The 21,030-nt window shown below is 32.2% G+C and overlaps 2 protein-coding genes across 2 annotated transcripts; one reads left to right on the top strand and one right to left on the bottom strand.

Annotated features, from left to right (window-relative positions):
* Positions 1–2,053: 2,053 nt before the first annotated feature.
* Positions 2,054–4,228, top strand: LOC111889615 (uncharacterized). The gene is made up of 5 exons (XM_023885760.3): positions 2,054–2,246; positions 2,334–2,469; positions 2,687–3,280; positions 3,369–3,698; positions 3,776–4,228. Exons 2-5 carry the CDS (start codon positions 2,356–2,358, stop codon positions 4,049–4,051), a joined length of 1,314 nt encoding a protein of 437 aa, XP_023741528.1. The 5' UTR covers positions 2,054–2,246; positions 2,334–2,355; the 3' UTR covers positions 4,052–4,228.
* Positions 4,229–7,974: 3,746 nt separating this feature from the next.
* Positions 7,975–8,463, bottom strand: LOC111889601 (SKP1-like protein 14). Its single transcript, XM_023885746.1, has one exon. The coding sequence runs from the start codon at positions 8,461–8,463 to the stop codon at positions 7,975–7,977; it is 489 nt and encodes a 162-aa protein (XP_023741514.1).
* Positions 8,464–21,030: the final 12,567 nt, after the last annotated feature.

Here is a 21,030-nt window from a genome sequence, read left to right as displayed (position 1 = left end):
TTTTTACAACTCCCAGCAACCATTTGTGATTTATTGAGTACGAAATAAACGACAACTTCTCCAATAAACAGACAATTGTATTTTACTTTTAAAATCGCAACAAAAGTCTTATAGATTAGTTTACAAAAAATAAACTTTCACATTTAAATTCAGTGTGTATAAGACTTATAAAATTTTTAGTTAATTCATCAAATATTTTCAACAACAATTCTATCAATAAAAGGGAGTCACTTCAGCATGTATTTCATCTTCGTCCTACATAAATTCTACCCAATGAGAAGTGTTAAATTTTGCAGATATTGCATGCTATTGAATATTTATATAACAACATTTTAGTTTAGATATCGTTATCAATTCAATTCAGTACACTTTATTAATTTCAAAACTTAATAAAGAAAAAAAAAAAAAAACAGGCCTTAATTCAAATCATTAGAAACTAGAAACTAACTAAATTGTAGGGACTAAAAGATTTACTTCAAAACAACACGATGTCAACTGTCAAACATACGGGTCTGGAGGCTGGGTCCAGATCTTCACCAGACCCACGAACGTGGCCTCGATCCAATATTTGTTCACAAAGGTCTTCGGCCTGGTTCTCTTTACTTGATTCCAGCCCAATATTAATTATGACATAGCCCAATTTTCTTCATAATTTGATTTTAATCCACATAAACTATTTTATTCCTTTACTCACCACCCTAAAGAGACTTTATACACAGCTACCAAATGTTATGTCATCTTTTGATATTTTCTTTTTATAGTTGAAAGTCTTGCTTAAAACATTTTATAAACTTTGCTAATTTGATTCATTATCTAAAGTATAATTGATGCATATTTTAAAAGCTAATATAGAAATTTGTTGTATTTAATTAATATACACATGGAAATTAAAGGATAAAGACTTGAAAAGATAACCAATTTTCAATTTTATTCATATTTAATCGTTGATTTTTTTTTCAAGATTAATTTACCCATTGGTTATTTGGAATTGTTTATATTTCACCATCCATATGATCGTCTACAATCAATCATAAAGGTAAAATATGAACAAATTTCAATTCATTCATGGGTAAATCACGCACAACAAAAAGTATGGTGACTAAATTTAAACAAAATCGAAAGTTTGTTACCAAAATATCTTATCATCTCCATTTATTTTAAACTATTTCAACCATGTTTTGTTAAGTGAGTGCTCAAATTTATTACAAACCTTTATATTTAAATTTATTTATCATAATTTTTAAACATCACAATAATCATTTTGATGAATACATCTCATATGTATTGTTATGTTAAGTACTCTAATATTTCATACATCATAGATACATTACTCTTGTTAAACATTGTTACTTTGTAACATATAACTATATATGAGCTATATTAGTGCATTTAGAGAAATAAAAAGATATAAAGACGAGGTGATAAAATGATAATACCAACACTATAAAGTCAATTTTATTCAAAAGATTTGCAAGATGTAACGTGTAGCTCTCAAACATATTTCTTGTTAGAAAAATCAAATTCTACAAACCAAAAGCTTTCACTTTCGGTCTTGGAAGAATGTGAGGTCAATGTTTGCAACAAATTTGAACACCTACTTAACATGGTTGATATAATTTAAAATACACGGGGATATAAGATATTTGGTAATTTGATCACAATATATACAATGGTCAGTATAAACAATAAAGATAAGCATTTTTTCTAAAAATCTGAATTCCTTAAATTTTATAATAATTTTATGCAACCATAAAAAAGAATGATATTGACCATGACAATAAAATAAGAGATAATGACTTGAAAATGTAACGAATCAACTTTATTTATATTTAGTTGCCGATTTTTTTTTTCGTGTTTAATTTATCAATGAAGTATTTAAAATTATTCATACTTTACTCTTGCAACTAATTATAATCCTAATAAAAATAAAAGGTAAATAATTTCAAATAGTTTATTGATAAATAAAAAAAATAAAATTAAAACTAGGTTAAGTTATTATTCAGGAAATTGTTTACTTTAAGTCATTATACCGGAAATTTTAACCAAATAGAAACCGCCATATACATAATATCATACGAATGCGAATCGTTGCTTACGCCCTTTCTTAAACCCTCTTTTAGAATCAATCACTGCAGATTGTGCCTTTTGCTTCGAGCATCGATTCTCTCTCTCGCACACAATACTCGTGAATTTTGTTTTAGGGTTTTGTTGGCGTACAATTCAAGTTTAATAACTTCCGATTTCAGGTTTTTCGCACTCCAGTTTGAATAGTATGATCGCAATTAGGGCAGCAGAAGAAATTCGATTACTGAAATTGTGTTTGCTAATTGCAGTAATTCTCCGAACAATCGAAAGATGTCCTCTGGACGCTCTCGTGGTCGAGGCAATCAGTTTCCTGCTGGTAAATCAGCCGGTAGGTGGAAACAAACGAATGCTGGTCCTCCATTTGAGTGGAAACCGAAGACAAAGGTACTATCTGGCCTCAATTTTTAGCCTCTGATTGTTAAAGATCCGACAATACTCAATCTCCACACAGTAGCTTTGAAATATCTGACGAATTAAAACCTATAGTCATGGAAGAAATCAAGAAACACAAGTTAATCATCATTAGCAGGGGCTATTTTTTCTGCAAGATAATAGTTTCTCAAGTTTCTATAACCAATCTCTTTACGTAATTAACTCGCAGGTTGCATTAGATGAATCTTGTGTTGGTGCTTCCAGTTGTCAGAAGGATGATTCTTCACTTAGTGCCGAATATACTTCAGAGAAAATGTGTAATTCAGTTCCTAAACCAGATTTAACTCCTCAATTACAAGAGGAATCTTCATCCCATCCTGTCAAAAATCCATCTTCTGGTATAGAGTCAGAGAACGTCAAGCCAATCCCAGATTCAAGTCAGAAAGCAGATAATGTTTCAACAGAACCAAAATCTGTATCCACCTTTGATTCTAATTCAAAGAATTCAAATCATACGTATCCAATCCCATTAAAAAGCCAGAAAGGAATGGAATCACAGGATGGAATTGCTGAGAAGGGAAAGCAAACTGGGGATAAAGGTGGAAAACCAGAGGATACTATTACTAACCATGTTTCTTCTATAACACGATTTGACATCTGTCCAAAGAAGGTTAAAACTGGAGCTGTAAAGCTAAAACCTTCACTACATTCAACAAACAAAGAAAAAAGAAATCAATCTAAACGCGAAGCAGAAGGGCCAAAAATCAACATATTGAGGTCTGGAATGGTACTCTTGAAAGGCTATATTTCTTCCGATGATCAGGTACATTTTGCTTTCATGAGATTATGAAAAGATACTTTCAAACTTTCAATTATCATACCCTTTGACTTTTCTTGACTTTTTCTCTCAGGTGAACATAGTAAAAACTTGCAGGGACTTAGGTATAAGAGAAGGAGGTTTTTATCAACCTGGGTATCAAGATGGAGCAAAACTGCATTTAAAAATGATGTGTCTTGGTAGGAATTGGGATCCTCAGAGTAGTGGATACATTGATACAAGACCAATTGATAATTCAAAGCCTCCAGAAATTCCTGAATTTTTTCATGATATGGTGAAAAGAGCATTACAAGATTCAAATGCTCATATTCAAAAAAACAAAGGAAAAATCATTCCTTTCATGTTACCTGATATCTGCATTGTCAATTTCTACACAAAAACCGGAAAGCTTGGTCTTCATCAGGTTAAAATTTTAAATCTTGGTCTTCTTTTTATATTTATGAGGAATCGTTTTGTTTAAATTGTGTTTTATTTTTTCAGGACAAAGATGAAAGCAGAGAGAGTTTGAATGAAGGGTTACCTGTTGTGTCATTTTCAGTAGGGGAAACTGCAGAGTTTTTATATGGAAATGATAGGGATGTTGAGAAAGCAGAAAGGGTAAATTTGGAATCTGGAGATGTTTTGATATTTGGAGGGGAATCAAGACATGTATTTCATGGCGTCCCTTGTATTTTTCCTGATACTGCTCCTAAATCGCTTCTTGAAGCAACAAATATGCTCCCAGGTCGATTGAATCTTACTTTTAGAAAGTATTAAAATCTTTAATCTGGATGTGTTTTGTTACAATGTTTGTTTTTGGTGAATATGGTAATGAATGAATGGATTTTGGATTGTTTAGAGGTTAGTTTTTGTTAATTTTGTTAAACTAACGGGTGTTTGATATGCCTCTTACTGGCTTTAATAAGAAGTTGCGTATGACTCGATTCAGATTCAGACTGTTTGATACCACACCGCACATCGACAATCCGATTCTTTTTTATTTTTATTTTTATTTTTTTTGTCTATTGCATATTGGTGGCTTAGTCTATCAACGATTTAGGGTTTTAAAGTTGATAAGGTTTCTTGCTTCCTAAACCATATGTAAGCATTAGCTACATAAAATCTACAGATTAGGGCATATTAAGTTTTCAAAATGTATAAAAAAGTCACCGGTGAAAACTAAGCAAGCAAGTATGTTTCCTACTCAATGGTAGGTCTAGACTCCGTCTACATATATCATAATCATTTCTAATTAACAATTTATAATAACTCCAAGGATGTTCAACTATCCCTTTACTTACTCTCGGAAAGGGTGAAAGACCATTTTACCCCTCCATGGTCTCCTAAGTCCATAACTTGACCAAACCCTAAAAGTCAACGGAAGTTAACCCTCAAGTCAACAGTCCATGTTGACCCAACTCGTCGAGTGCATCTATTCAACTCGTCGAGTTCCTTCGTTTCTCTGAAATATCGGGAAAATCCAACTCAATTCGGCGAGTTTGTAACGCGTCAAGACTATCGGGGAAAACCCTAACCAACTCGTCGAGTTCCTTCAGGCCATTCTCTTATTCAAACGTTTTTAAGAAAGGTTAGGGCCCAAACTCTAGATTTATCCTTCTAAGACTGAAATAACACGTACAGTTGCAAGCTTTACGTTCATGCATGACATCTAGGGCTAAGTTTGCCAAACCAAAGCTCAACAAGGGTTTAAGGTATGGAAGTTGGCCAAAACTGGATAAAGCTCGACTGCTCGAGTCTTTAGGCCTAAAGGGACTAATAATGTCCATATATGAAGTCTTGGCTTCAAGGTAAGTTCAAAGCCAATAAGGACCCAAGGGAATTGCTAGAAATGACCATAACTCTCTAATGGAGAGATCTAACAATCAAATGATCGAGTTAGTGGCTTTTTACCTCCAAATGGCCACTTAAACTGAAAGAATGTCGGATCCAAGGACTCCTTCGCGTTCCAAACCTTTTACTCCTCAAGCTCCTTCAAAGAATGCCCCAAAACACACTCTCTTAGCCTCGCTCTCTCTCTCTCTCTCTCTCTCTCACACACACACACACACAGATAATAACAACTCGATTAGGTTTTCACTCAGGGTGCTAAGGTGATGAGGGAGGCGGGTTTAAGGACTTAAGGTCCTTTAGATAGGGTGCAAACCCTAAAAATTAGGGTTTTCACACTCAACTTCTACTCGTCGAGTTGACTCTAAAAATCATGCGGCAATCTTAATCTCTACTCGACGAGTTGGGGCCTTCAACTCGTCGAGTTGCCCTGTCAAAATGAATATAAATTAATTTAATTTTATACCTGGGAGTCGAGATGTTACATATTACTTTAGGTAAATTGAAAAATGACTTAAAAGCATAACGAAATTTCCAAACTGTTAAAAAAATACCACATTTTTTGATGACGATTTGTGGATGCAGAGAGTAAGAGTTGCGTTTAATTCTCTGGGACCAATGAGAGTAGAATGACGAGGAACACTCAGCGTCATGTGGCTGATTTGATGATGATTTGTAGTCAAAGTAGAGAGAGAAACACATGTGTTGGAGTGTTTGAACGACTTGCATCCTAATTGATGAATTCTTAGTTATGTCTTTTTTATGATTGTATTTAGATACAAACTGAACTAGTGAGGGAATGAAAGAGAGTACACAAATGTTATGAACTGGTACGACAGTGAATAATCTCTGATGACTGTGTTTTACATAATTTGAAAACAATAAAGTTAATGGAAGGTGCTCTGAAAAAACAACAATGATATTTTTTTGAACATTTTGGAAACTTCAATCGTATTTTTGTACTAAAATGTGCACTTCGTTGGTATTCTTTGTAAAAATGGTATACTTCAATAGTATTTTTATACTAAAAAAAACAATGATATTTTTTGAATATTTTGGAAACTTCATTACGCTTTTAAGTTATCTTTTTGTTTACCTGAAGTAATCTGTTAACACAAGATTTTATAACACATATGTAGTTCGTTGGTATTCTGTATACAAAAAATATACTTTAATAGTATTTTGTGTACTAAAAAGAAAACAATGGTCTGTTTTATATATTTTGGGAACTTTGTTAGGTTTTTTAACACTTTTTCCCAAAGAGTTTATACAAAGTTGAGGAGAGGTTGACACCAATATACCCAAGGGATTTGAACATTTTCACCCTTATATTTTCCTCAAACATTAAACATAGAAGTAATACCATCTACAATTATTGAAATAGAAAAAGCATCTCCTGTTGAAGATTAGATCATTTTTTGCATTCTATATATATATATATATATATATATATATATATATATATATATATATATATATATATATATATATATATATAAATCGACTTTGTTCCTCCCCAAAAATGAATAATTAAACATATTAAAATAAATATAGAAAAAAGGAAAAATATATAAGAAGGGTAAAAGCGTCTTTTCATGTTGGTCAAAACTAAATCCAAAAAAAAAAAATTTTATTTTGAACTAGCAAGTTAAAAAAAAATTGGGACTTCATCCATAATTTTTTTCAAGCAACAGAGACCAATTTTTCATTTATTCTTTAATTTATAAACCAAATAATGAAACCATTTAACCGGAACTTTAAAAATATGGCGCCACTATAAGTTTTAGTTTCAAAAGAAAACATTAAAGATGACATGGACAATTAAAGATGACATGGACAATAAGAAGCGAATTATACAACACATCCACGCCACTTCTCCATTGTTTTAGTTCAAAATTATGCGTCAAGATTTAAGGTCATCCTCATATTTCCAATGGTTTAGAAGAATACCAAAACAAAAACGTGAATATTTGGTTTTTCAAATTAAAAACCGACAATTTTTGTTTTAGTTTCAATCTTAATAGAAAATTGCACCACATTACTCCTAAACTCTATTCTCAAACAAAACTTTGTTAAAATGTTAAAGAAAATAAAAGTAAAACAAAAATTTTCTTGAATTCGAAACCAATAAAAATAAAATAAACTAAAACATCAAATTTTCTATCGAAGAATGGTGCATAAAGAAAAAAAAAATCACTCGAAATCTGGTTTCACGGTGGTTCTCCGCTTCCTTAACGTAGATGGGGTTAGGAGTGTTCATTTGGATGGATCAGTTTAATCCGATCCGATCATGTGAATCCAAATTAATTTCGGTTTTCAAGACATAGATCCATATAGTCCAAACTAAATTCAAATCTAATCCGATCCAACCAAATTATCGTTTTTTACAATTCGGTTTTCAAGAATCAAGACATTTTAACAAATATATAACTTAAGTATTAACTTACTCTATAGTATAAACTAAAAAATATTGTTTATTTAGTTGTGAACTAAAACTTATAAATAACTATAAAGAAAAATATATTATAGTTTACTATTTTATAGACAATTTTTTTGATAAGAAGTACATATTATAATATTATAATAGATGAAAATTTTTAATATATTAAAAGAATAATTTAGTAAGTTTATAATTTATTAAAGATATATATTAAAAAGAACAAAATAATAAATTGTAATTTGGTTTTTTTGGACTATTCGGTTTTTATTTTATAAACTAAAACCAATCCGAAATCCAAAATAATAATTCGGTTTTGCTAAAAACCAATCCAAAAATCCGAATATCCGAACCAAATAGTCCAATCCAAATTGTCCAATTGGACAATTCGGTTTTATCCAAATAGTGAACAGTTCTATAAGGTTTTACTTTTATCAAAATGCCATGTATTTTCACAGCGGACCTCCGGTTCCTCCTCCTGCGAGATGTTGCTCTTGATCTTGAATCTTTCAGTATCGCAGATGTATTCCTTAGAGTTAGCCTTGATTTTCCTGTTAGCGAGAGCTTGATTTATCAAAGGAATCAAGCTCCGGATATTCAGAAATAAAATGGCGTCTTTCAGATCATGTAGAGTCGCATCATCTACGTCAAGGAACATCCTGTCGAACGACGTTAGAAGGTCATCGTTGTCGGCGAATTCGGCGTGCATCCGGCAGTAGTTGATGATCATGGCGAGGGTGTTTCTGGTGACATCGGCGATAGAGATGCAGGTTTTATTGCAATCGGGTTTTATCAAATTTTTTATTGCTAGTAATGGCTGTGCCTCTGCTTCGTAAATCTCAAACGTTTCTCCGTCGGAGCTCATCAAAACGACTGTCCTTGACCATGACGATGACGGTGACATTGCGGCGGTGAGATGATCGGAAGTATAGAGTTTACAAGAATTTAGAGAGCAGAACAGAGTGTTTATCGTTGATGGAAACAGGGGAAATACTCTAATACTTGTATGTTGTGAATGAAAGAATACAAAACATTAACCCCTATTTATAATAAAGAAAATAGAAAGCAAATCAAACTCTAAAAACAATATATGGAAAGTTTTCAAAATCAAATATTTCAAAAAAGAAGATTAATCCAACTCAACCGAACGTAACGGAATCCAAACAACGGCAACGAAGATTCGTGACTATTGAATATGCACAAAAGAAGCCCTCCAAATCATGTCAAAACTACAAAAGTTATTGCTTAAGGAATATTTGTTAATTCATCCCCTTGACCAACAAATTGTAACGCTAGAGGCGGGAATCACTGAATCGGTGGTTGTGGGTATATATCAAGAAATTTGTGTGTTGAATGAGTTTGATTTAACATTATCATAAATAAAATTATATTACAACATTAATTCAAGAGTAAATTACATAATTAGTCTTTCATGCATCTGTCAAAATGAACGTTCAATCTTTTTTTTTTCAAAAATTCACTTCGACCGTGCCTGAGTTGTGATTTTGTTGTATGCTTCATCCCTACACTTGAGTATATTACCCTTATCTATTCCTTTCTCATTTTTTAGAAATTACCTATTATTTATAATTCTTAGACAATGTTGGTCAACAATTTCAGTACATATCATTAGGCCTGACAATGGAGCGAGTTTTGACCCTGATCCGATCCAAACCCTTAACAATTATACCGGTTTGGAGCATAGTTTTTGATCCATTTACCCGTTAACGACCCATACCCGCTAACTCTTTTATTAATAAGGTCAGGTATGGATTATCACTGATCCGCTCCATTTATAACCCGCCTCATATAAATTTTAGAATTATACATTTATATTTTATACTGTCTAAGTTTTACTTTAAATTCTAATCAAAAGTCCAAAGCGAAAAGGCCAAAGACTAAACTGTTTTTACATACGACTCGATGACTCAACTTCTAGACTTCCAGTGTTCTCCCAATAATCATGATGTCATTTCATTTATATTTCATCATATAATCACCAATTTCATTTATAAATCAATAAATTCATTTATCAATCAGAAGAAAGTTTGCAATTGCTATTCTCTATCAATGTAATCGATGGTCAAAAGTCAATCGGAAGTAACTACAATAATGATTTTAATTTCAATCGAAACTCTTCGAATACATAATGTGTTTTCTAAATAAACATTTGTTTTATTTAACAAATGTGATTTTATGATTTAAGTAAAATGAGTTTGATTATTCAAAAAACCTATGGGTTACGGGGCGGGTTTGGATATCTGCTGATTCGGTGGATAAGGATATGGGTTTGATTATTCAAAACCCTGCGGGTTACGGAGCGGGTTTTGGAATTTGTTAAAAGGGTTTGGATTAAGGTGGATTCGCTCCAAACCCGCCCATTGCCAGGTCTACATATCATGTCCGACCACCAACCACCTTTTCTTCCGGTCATCCCTTATATCAAGTCATCTTTGACTCTCTCTCTCTCTCTCTCTCTCTCTCTATGTATTCTTTCTAAATTTTGGAATCACATCCAATAACCACCATGTTCTATTTTCAACAACCACCATGCTCTACCTCCAATAACCACCCGTAACCAACACCAAACCAAATTTAACTAAAATATGAAAACTAAACCTGAAAATCGAAAATTGAAAACCTCAAAATCAAACCACTAATCTAAATCTCCAAACCTTAAAATCAAGGCACATCAAATCAGGAAACCTTAATCAGTCCTACCCTTAGGTGATTAAGTTCTTAATGGGTTAAGTGTCCTTACTTAAACCCTAATCATCATTTTATGTGGAGCCCTAATCGGCATTTCATGTGAAATAGTTACTATTGCAAGTGACTATGACTTGTAATCGGGGATCGACTCAAGTATCTTCCTGTAGGTGATTGGAAGTGAGTTGAAGCTGACAGAGTTCTTCATTGCTGCGGTGGTTACCTACACACATATCGAGGTGAGTTTTGCCTCATTGTATCGTGGGTTGAAAGCACCAATGTCGGCCCACCAGTTTTGGTTATCTGTTAGTAGAGGCATGCCTTAGGGACTGTATATAGTCACGTAGGATAGACTGAGGACTCTTGATCTAAGCTCTCTTACATGTTCCTTGTTTGGTTGTGGTTCTAGAGTAGGATCACTTGTCCGGGTGACTATCTCACCACTGAGTATATACGGCCATGCATTCCTTGGATTGTTGATAGTTAGTATGTTGCTATGCTGTAGTGGTCTATTAGATCTGTGTTCTGGTATCAAGTATGTTGATATGTTGTAGTGATCTGTTAAATCTGTCTCCTGGTATTAAGTATGTTGCTTTGCTGTAATAATCTATAGAACTATATGTTATTTGTGCTTTTTGGTCATCATCTATAGAGTGCCCTTAAGGATTGAAGGCCTGTGAGGCGGTCCAGTCAGTCCGAAGGCCCGGAGAGTGGTCGTTATGCATGCATGTATGATCATTCGTATGGGGTATTTTGAGGCAAACTCAGTAAGCTTTATGTTTACCCAGTTGTTTATTGTTTCAGGTATCATCAGTTGTTATGGGAAGGCGAAGACAGGACTGTACACAATCCATAATTAGAAGTATGTTTAAAGGTACCAAACTATGAATCGATTTATGAACTTCTTCTTCCTTGGTGTTAAAACCAACTTCCAGGCCTTCTTTCTCTCTGATTTTCGACTTCTGGAATCTCTCTAAGCCAGCCAACCTTCCAAAGTCGTAGGGATCAAGGATATATATAGTTTTGAATTTTGCCCGATTCACCTCGTGGATTTTCAATATTCACCTCGTGAATACGTAAATATTTGTATACAACACGGATTCCCGATCCGCAATGTTTATCTTTTAGAAGGCCATACTCACCTTGTGAGTCTTCTAACTCTCACCTCGTGAGTACGCATTTTTCTGATTTTCTTGTCTTTCAAGCCTTCAACCTCCAAAGTTCCATTTTTTAACGCTTTTAGTCTCTTTCCTTCAAAATGTCCTCTTTTTGGCTGCAAAATATATTTTAACCTTATAAGTACCATTATTCTATTCAAATAACCAAAATATATGTAAAATGTACTTAAATATTGCCTAAAAACATGTATAAATATGGCAATATCACTTTCTTTGTTTGGATCTCATTTTGGTAGCTTTATGATGTTGTTTTTGTCTCAAAAGTCCCATTTCTATGCATGTTTGGTTTTGGATATTTTGGATTGTCCTTTCAGACCCTAGGAAGTGTTCTAAGCCATAAAAATGATGTCCCTTTAGCTAGTTTGGATCCATGCTTCTTGTAGAAGGTCTTAATGGATTAAGACCTTACATTAAGGACTGTTTGGATGTGGAAAGTCATAAAGTTGGGAACTTTATGACCCTAGTATGCCTCTGGATCTTGGATTTGAAGTATAATTGCATGTAGGAAAGTCATAAAGTTGGGAACTTCATAAGGTCATTGACCACATAGTCTTACTTTCTAGCTTTTTCACTGCATGTTTTATTCAAGTACAATTGCATTGTTGGTGAGTGGCTATAATTGATATTAGAAGATTGTTTCAATCCCCTCTCTTATTTCTTGGTAGAATAGTCATCTCAAATCGGGCTTCTATCAAAAACGACTTATATCGAAGGGAAAATGACATAAAAGCCCTTAAGTTTTTACAAAAATGTCGGTTTTACCCTTGGACGTGACTTAGGTCCAGTAAAGCCCGAAGTTTTGATTAATTTGTTCATTTTTATCCTTATAGCCGGTTTTCAGGTAACCTACCGGTTACCTAATGCCAGTAAAGCCCTTGAATTTTCAAAAATGTTCGAATTTACCATTAAGTTTTTCAAAAATGTTCGAATTTACCCTTACATTGATTTTTATTTTGATTATTATTATTATTATTATTATTATTATTATTATTATTATTATTATTATTATGAATTTTTAATACATTTTTAAATGTATAAAAATATTTTATACATACATTTTTAAATGTATGGAAATATTTTTACTAATATAAATATATTTTTAAATGAAATAAATATATATTTATACCTATTGTATACAAATAAATACTTTTTTAATATATAAATACGTTTTTAATGGAATACATGGTAATTCAAATATATATAAATACCAAATACAAGTATATATATTTTTAAAAATATCTTATATTAATAAAAATATTTGTATACATTTAAAAATGTATGTATAAAATACTTTTATACATTAAAATGTATTAAAAATACGAAATAATAATAATAATAATAATAATAATAATAATAATAATAATAATAATAATCAAAATAATCAAAATAAAAATCAAGGTAAGGGTAAATCCGAACATTTTTTAAAAACTTAAGGGTAAATCCGAACATTTTGAAAATTTAAGAGCTTTATTAGCATTAGGTAACCGATAGGTTACCTGGAAACCAGCTATACGGGTAAAAATGAACAAATTAAACAAAACTTCAGGCTTTACTGGACCTAAAATACGTCCAAGGGTAAAACCGACATTTTTATGAAAACTTTAAGGCTTTTATGTCATTTTCCCCTATGTCGAATTATATCGTTTTTTTGAAAATTTAAAACCGCATCATTGTTTTTTTTTTTTTGTTCGATTTCGATTTTTCAACCTTAGTTTTTTAGGTTATTTTTTTGTTTTTCAGTTTTTGGTCACCTCTAAATTATTAACCATTTTCATAAATGTTTTTTTAGTTTATATTAGTAATCATTTAATTCAATATCTCCTATTTTACTCCTTTTGGACATTTAAAACATTATTAGTTCTTGACCAACTTTTTCTTTTTTTAATTTTAATCTCCAACATTAAATATAAGGTGGTGTTTTTTTTTTTGAAGAGATAAAATGTTTGTAGTATATATTTACATCTGTAGAATAAGGTATGGACCAAAAATCTATATAAAAAAACTATTGTTTTTAAAAGTCTTCGGCTTATATAAAAATACTTAAAGTTTCTGCAAAATACCATACAAATTTGTAAGGTCTCACTTTTTGGTATATTAGTGGTCAAATTATAAAAATAGTAACCTAATCACAAACATGAAGTTGAGAGAAAAGATTTATTCGTATCAATCAAAATATTACTACGAATTTACAACAAAAGATGTCAAATCAATTCTTCATACCAACTTCAACAAAATTAAAACATGCAATGCAAGATAGTTGGTTAAATCTCATCCTTAATAGATATGGACCACTTTCCTCAATTCATCCATTGCTATGTTTAAGTTCAGTGACAAGTTAATAACAAGTTCAAATCATTCTCTAAGTTCAGTGACTAGTTAATAACAAGTTCAAATCATTCTCTAAGTTCAGTGACTAGTTAATAACAAGTTCAAATCATTCTCTAAATACAAGTGCAAGATATAATATATTGCATATTTATTAGACAAACACCATGTTGACCATGGTACAATGTGACCATGTGTATCAAGCTTGCTACACATCTCGAACAGCAATTGCAACCTTTAGCTTAAACACGATCTTTAGACAACGATCTAGTCCATTAATCAATTAGTCTTGATCAATATTTGCATATCATGAACCACATGTCCACGTGTGATGATGTGATTTCTTTTGATGGCTCAAACTCATCTACATTATAATGTTTTTTGCCTTTTAATTGGACACGAGCTACTTTTTTATTAGACCAGAAGCTTGGATGTTATGGATGCACTTGTTTTTTAAGGTATTGAATTCTATTACGGAAGCATTACAAAACTCAGATGTGGCTTTGACTCATGCCACTATATATCTCAATACAACTTGATCTTGGGAAAATAGCAATTAGAGGACTCACATCCAGTGCCAAGGTACAAAAGCATAGCTTAATTTTACATTTTATTAGTTTTTTTATTATATATATATATATATATATATATATATATATATATATATATATATATATATATATATATATATATATATTTGAACAGTAGAAATTTTACATAAAAAACTAACTAAATGCTAGCAAAAAAGAGCAACATAATTCAAAATTACATGATTAGGTTTTTGACTCCTGCGCTCCATTAGTATTTCTATGGCAAAACCATTGAAAACCAAAAGCTACAATATTATCAAACATGGAAGCTTTTCTATATTGTTGATTTTGGAGAACCATAACTTTCTGTAAGACCAAAAACCCCAAAGAAGTGTAAAAAAAATATATTCCAAAAGTTTTTGTTTGAAGTGGACCACCATATGTAAATCAATCCATTGAAACATATATGTGATGTTTGAAAAATAAGAAATATCCATGTTTATCAAAAACCGCATTCTTTTCCTTATCCACGAGTCAAATCACAACCGAAGAATATCGGCATTTTCTAAATGGTTATAACAAATAGGACATAGAGTTGAGTCAACATCAATCCTCTTTTATTCAAGTTCACTCGAGTAGGAAGATTTTTTTATTAAGAACTAATCGCCAAACAAGTTGACTTTTATAGGAACAAACTTGATCCAATTATTAAACCATTAGTTTTGTTGTTAAGATATTAAACCGTCTTAGGGGTGTTTCCCCCCATTAAGTCATTTATGGGTAAAGTGGTTGAATGAGTAATTATTAGTATCCAGAGTAAGTGCTTAACATATTAAGTCACAAAGAAATAACCCCTTAGACCATCCAATCCATTACAACATTTCTTGGAGCAAAATAGTTTAATATTTTGGGAAAATAATGTTTCATATCCAACACATTACATTATTTTTAATACCAAAAATAATATTTCAGTAATATACTTTTTTTTCCCAAACTTATATTGATTATAAAAATATATTTTATCCTTTTAAAATTTTGACTCATACCTTATCCTTCCTAATAAATGAAAATAATTTTGTCACTTGTCAATCTCTCATGAGTTTTGACACTTGTCATTTTATGATATTTTTGAAATATATAATATCCACATGTCAATTTCTATGGTTTTTCAATTTTTAAAATTAAAAAATCCACAAAATACTTATATATATATATATATATATATATATATATATATATATATATATATATATATATATATATATATATAGTATTAAATATAATAAATGTAATAGTAAGGTGCAATTAATACATTTCTTTATTCCTTTTTTCATCTAAACCGAACCATTATAAACCAAATCGAACCAACAATATTAATAAATGTTTTTAGTGTAATATAATTTTAAATATACGGTATGTAATTATATTAGAAACTAACTGAAAAGTCATTTTGAGTTATATATGATAAGTAATATTCTATCAATATTCACCTTTTATGATACACTTTACGTTTTTCAATTTTTATAGAAATTTTATTTTTATTTTTATGTCACATTTGACCATTTTGGTTAACCGATTAAAACTATTGATAAAATCAAATATTAACCACTACCTAATGATTATTGAAATACATTAACCAATCGTAGTGGTTATGGTTCGGTTTTGACTAATAACCGAACCAAATTGCCTTATACACACCCCTAATAGGGGTGAGAGTATTAATCGAAAAACCGAACCATAACCAAATTAACCGATATAACCGAAGTACCATTACTAAAATATAAGGTTCAGTTTCTAATTTTGATTAATCGAATACTATAGTCCGGTTATGGTTTTCATTTAAAACAAAACCATTATAAACCGAATCGAACCAATAATATTAATACATGCTTTTAATGTAATATAATTTTAAATATATGGTATGTAATTATATTAGGAATTAACTGACATTTTTTTGAGTTAGATATGGTAAGTGATCTTCTATCAATTTTCAACTTTTATAACAATACATTTTACGTTTTTCAATTTTTATAGAAAAATATTTTTATTTTTATATCATCATGGACCATTTTGGTTAACCGATATTAACTATTAACTATAACCATTAACCAAATCCAATATTAACCGCTACCCAATGGTTATCGAAATACATTAACCAATTGTAGTGGTTATGATTCGATTTTGACCAATAACCGAACCAAACCGCCCCATACGTACCCTTAGTTTTGCATATGAAGGATTGTATCTAGTGTAATCCCAACATGAATAAACGAAAGATCACAATATAAATGCAAGATCACAGTAAGAATAAACAGATTACAAAATTTAAAGTGTAGAGTAGGACAACTAAAAGGAGCACATATAACTATATAAGCAACAATGATAATAGCAACATACTTATGTTAAAAGTCGGACCTAAATCCCATATGAAGGCCAATGAAGACAATCCATGGAATTTTTTCCTTTAGGAGTGTGGCATCCGCAATTTTTGTGGTCAAATAAAACTTTTTCTTTACGCTTTATTAAAACAAATTATGATTTAAAAGAATATATTAGTTCATAAATTATCCCGAAACATTTTGATTGCAAGATGAAATCAAAGACATTTTCAAAGAAATATTTTTCATTAATATTAAAAACTTCGGATGTCAACATTGATAAAGAAACATAAGCTTAAACTAGTCATTACAAGAATTTTTGGAGAAAGTTCGGAAAGTCATGGGCATAACTTTGACTCCGAAAACTTCTTTTTATTGGGCTCTCTGACGCTCCAACGCCTCGCTAAAGTAGATGGAAACTCGGGAAGGTCGGAATCGGAGTAGGGGAAGGTTTTCCAGAGAGAATGGAGAGTTTGGTGTGAGAAAATGGGTTAAATTTGACTCCTATTTATAGCTGGTTGAGTAGGGTGTGTCGCGCCTTAATGTGTACCCCTCTCAACTTCTACCACGTGGAAGGTGCTTGTTCATCCACGTCATTGAGTCGCTAGATGAATGCATCCGTTCTCAGACCACGTGGCGCGCTCTGGACATGCCAAGTCATTGTTATCGGGTTAAATCTCAAATCTTCGAAAATTATATTTTTCGCATACAAGCTCCGTTTTTGGTGTTTTTTTATATCCCGGGTTTCGTATCGAGGACTACAACAACTTTCATTTAGACTATTGGCTAATTCACATTATATTTTTGTTTTACATTCTATGAAGGTTACACTGTAAAAGGCTTTGCGGAATTCATAACTTCTTCATACGAACTCTGTTCTCGACGTTCTTTATAGATTACATCAATTCTCATTTAGATTGCTTTGGCTAAAAAGTAACCAATCTCCATTTCACTTTTTATGACACTTATTGATGTGTCAGGTAGAACATGAAACTTTGAAAAATCATAACTTCCTCATATAATTAATGTGTAACGTGCCAAAAATTCCAAGTAATATTTCTATTTTTAAAACAAAAAATCCATACAAATGAGTTGTTCCAAAACTAGTCAAGGTGAATATATCATTTAAACATCAGAGTAAAAATTACAAATAGCCAATGCGGAAAACTTTGGGGAATGTTATGTAGTCAAGTCAGGTCATTCCCTTTGGAACTAGAAGTACCTAAAAAATGTTAAACCACAAACTGTAAGCACAAAGCTTAGTAAGTTCCACAAAATACCACATACAACGTACATATAAACGAGCCCTGCCACAATTGCATACGGGCCCCACCCACAGCACAACGGGCCCAACCAAACTACATACGAGCCCCGCCCACAGCATAACGGGCCCCCGCCCAAAATGATATATAACAGGCCCCGACCAGACTGCATATGGGCACCGACCATAGCATAACAGGCCCCGTCCATGTAAAACATACATACATGTGCGAGAGTCACAAAGATAACTTGCATCCTACAAACATAATCTAGTGGGCCGACATTTGTGCCTTCGACCTATGAGTACAATGAAGAGACTAACCTGAGTCACAAAGCCGAGTAAAACTCAACTCAATATCACACCAACCACAACTAACAACACTTACTACCAAACGATGGGTGGTAAACACATCTTAACCATCCACATAAGTTAAACCGTAAGTCTACCTTCTAAAAACAGAAATTTAACCACAGGTCAACCTATGCCAAAAGTCAACGGTCAAGTCAAATTCAACAGCCCACATTGTCTACCATTGAGTCTCACGCCGTGACCAGGCCTTGGTCACGTCGTGAGGGGACACTTGACCTGATTCCCACTTGACTCGCTCCAAATCAGCCAACTCAATCACAAACATCTCATTAGGCCGACCTCACGGCGTGAACATTGCTCTGTCATGTTGTGAGCCCAAAAGACACACCAAATTATGGGTTCTTTCATGGTCAATGCGTGACACCCTGATTGTCACATCGTGACTACATTATGAAGCAACAATCCAAAAAATTAAGTCCTTAATCCATTAAGTCTTTCACTCTAACTTTTCGAGAAGCTAAAGGGGACTCCAAAGGTCCATAAAAATGATTAATTTATGGGCATGCAAGCTTCATGCATATCCTCCATCCATTCTAGGTCAAAAGTAGAAAAATGGCACCAAACTCTCATGTATGACTCTAATACTTCACCAATTTCCATATCTGGACTTTATGATGCTCAAAGGACCCTTAGAATGCATATAGTTGCTAACTTTATGGATCTTCTCCATGCAAACTTGCTTAATCATGAAGAAATGGGACAAAGACCTAGATCTAGCCATATAATGCAATAAAGTTTGATCCTTTGACACTTACAAAGGTCCAAGAGAACTATGAGATGATGATGGTGATGCTTCCTTGAAAACGCCACCACTAGGACACCTTCTTCTCCTTATTCTCTTCTTCTTCAAGCTAACAAACGCTCCAAAAAGCCAAGAATCACCAAGAGAATTAGGGTTACATTTTTCTGATGTAAAAGGGTAATGGAGGCTGATAATGAACCCTAAAATTGACTTAGAGGGGTTTAAATACAAAGGAAACCTTACAAGGTTATGGGCTTGGGCTGCAGCGGGTCTCACGTCCTGATGATGATTCTGAAACGCACATCTCGTATTTTGCTGGTCACGTCGTGACACTCGATTTTCTCTAAAAATCAACCTTCTGACTCCTTAAAACCCTAAATTGATCCATCCTGGAAAACGGATGTTACAACTCTCCCCCACTTACATTATATTTCTTCCTCAAAATCATTCCCTACTATTCCCTCTACCACACCATTCGATTCTGTCCAAACTTCCTAAATTCTGATTAGGACAGATAAGCCATCTCATACAAATGACTGCCTCCTAACATTACCATCAATGCCCATTCTTAATAGTAATCACTTACCCTTAAAAAGAAGCAAACCTTGTCCTACTAAATTTTAACCAATGAAGAGTAACCATCACAACTCTGCCCAAAATCCAAAACCTGACACCATGTATGACTTCCAGATAAAATAAATTATTCCAACACAACTATAATGACTCCAATCTGCAACCCGAATCGAAAAAACCCCTCCAAACCGGAGTTATCTGACTAATACCAGAGAAATGGAACCTTTGAGCATTATCTGAGGTTGATAACCCTGCACCTGAAAACAAGGGAGACTTTTACCATAAGTCTCAACCATTGGTGTCATACCAATATTCGGTCATATCCTGCTAAACACACATTTGCATTATCGATCTATTCAATATCTCTGATGTGCACAAAAGTAACTACTAGTTTTAAATTTATAACCTAACAAACTTAACTAGCTAAAATGCACCTAAGCAGTGTACCTAGTCAAATTATAGAATAGTTTAGGTAAGTCTGGTATCGATCTTAAGGAATGAATTAATCTAACTAATTTATCTACCATAAATTAACCTAAAACAAGCAAAAGTAAATTGGTTTTTATCTAATTTTACAAGTTCAGACAAACTTACTCTCCTAATTATTAAATTCAATCAATGACTAAAAACACTCCTGTTTAGTTGAATCCACTTTTCCTCAATGGTTAGCTATTAATTATGGATAATTCAATTTGGTTACCAGTTAATATATTATTAGCAATTCAAGTCCAAATTTACTAATTTTGAATTAATCACTACAACAAAATGAAGCTAATGCAACCTCGCTAAAAAGTTGCATTAAACCTTGAAAAAGTTGCATTATGCCTAAAGCAACCTTTTACCCAAGGTTGCATTAGGTAAAGTTACATTAGACCTAAAGCAACCTTTTTATTAGAAAATGCAACCCTTTTAGAAAAAGTTGCAAATATTATTTCGATGCATCCTTTTTTGTATGCAAAAGCAACTTTTTTATGCTCAAATGCAACTATTTTTACACTTAAATGCAACTTTTTCTACAATCAAATGCAACCTTTATTATATTTTTTTTAAGAAGTGCAACCTTTTTCTAAAGTTTATGCAACATTTTTTACATTTTCAATTCAAAAAAATGCAACCTTGTTTACACTCAAATGCAACCTTATTTTTTGATTTTTCAAATGCTAATTCTCATGCTTCTAGTGATAGAGACACTGTGTGTTTTATTACATTCGTAGCATGATACTGTTTCTACATTGCTACAAATATACATTATTATTACAATTGGACGATAACATTAATAAAATTAATATCATAAATAACTTTATGGTATACTTTGACATATATCCAAATTCAAAATAATAACCATAAATCAAAGTTAACAAAAGTTGTTAATTATAATCACAAAAAGTACAAAACGCCTCCTATATGTG

This window comes from Lactuca sativa, chromosome 1 (genome assembly GCF_002870075.4).
Source record: "Lactuca sativa cultivar Salinas chromosome 1, Lsat_Salinas_v11, whole genome shotgun sequence".
Classification (NCBI taxonomy): Eukaryota; Viridiplantae; Streptophyta; class Magnoliopsida; order Asterales; family Asteraceae; genus Lactuca; species Lactuca sativa.
The sequence above is the reverse complement of the archived record's forward strand: the minus strand, read 5'-3'. Positions and strand labels throughout refer to the sequence as shown.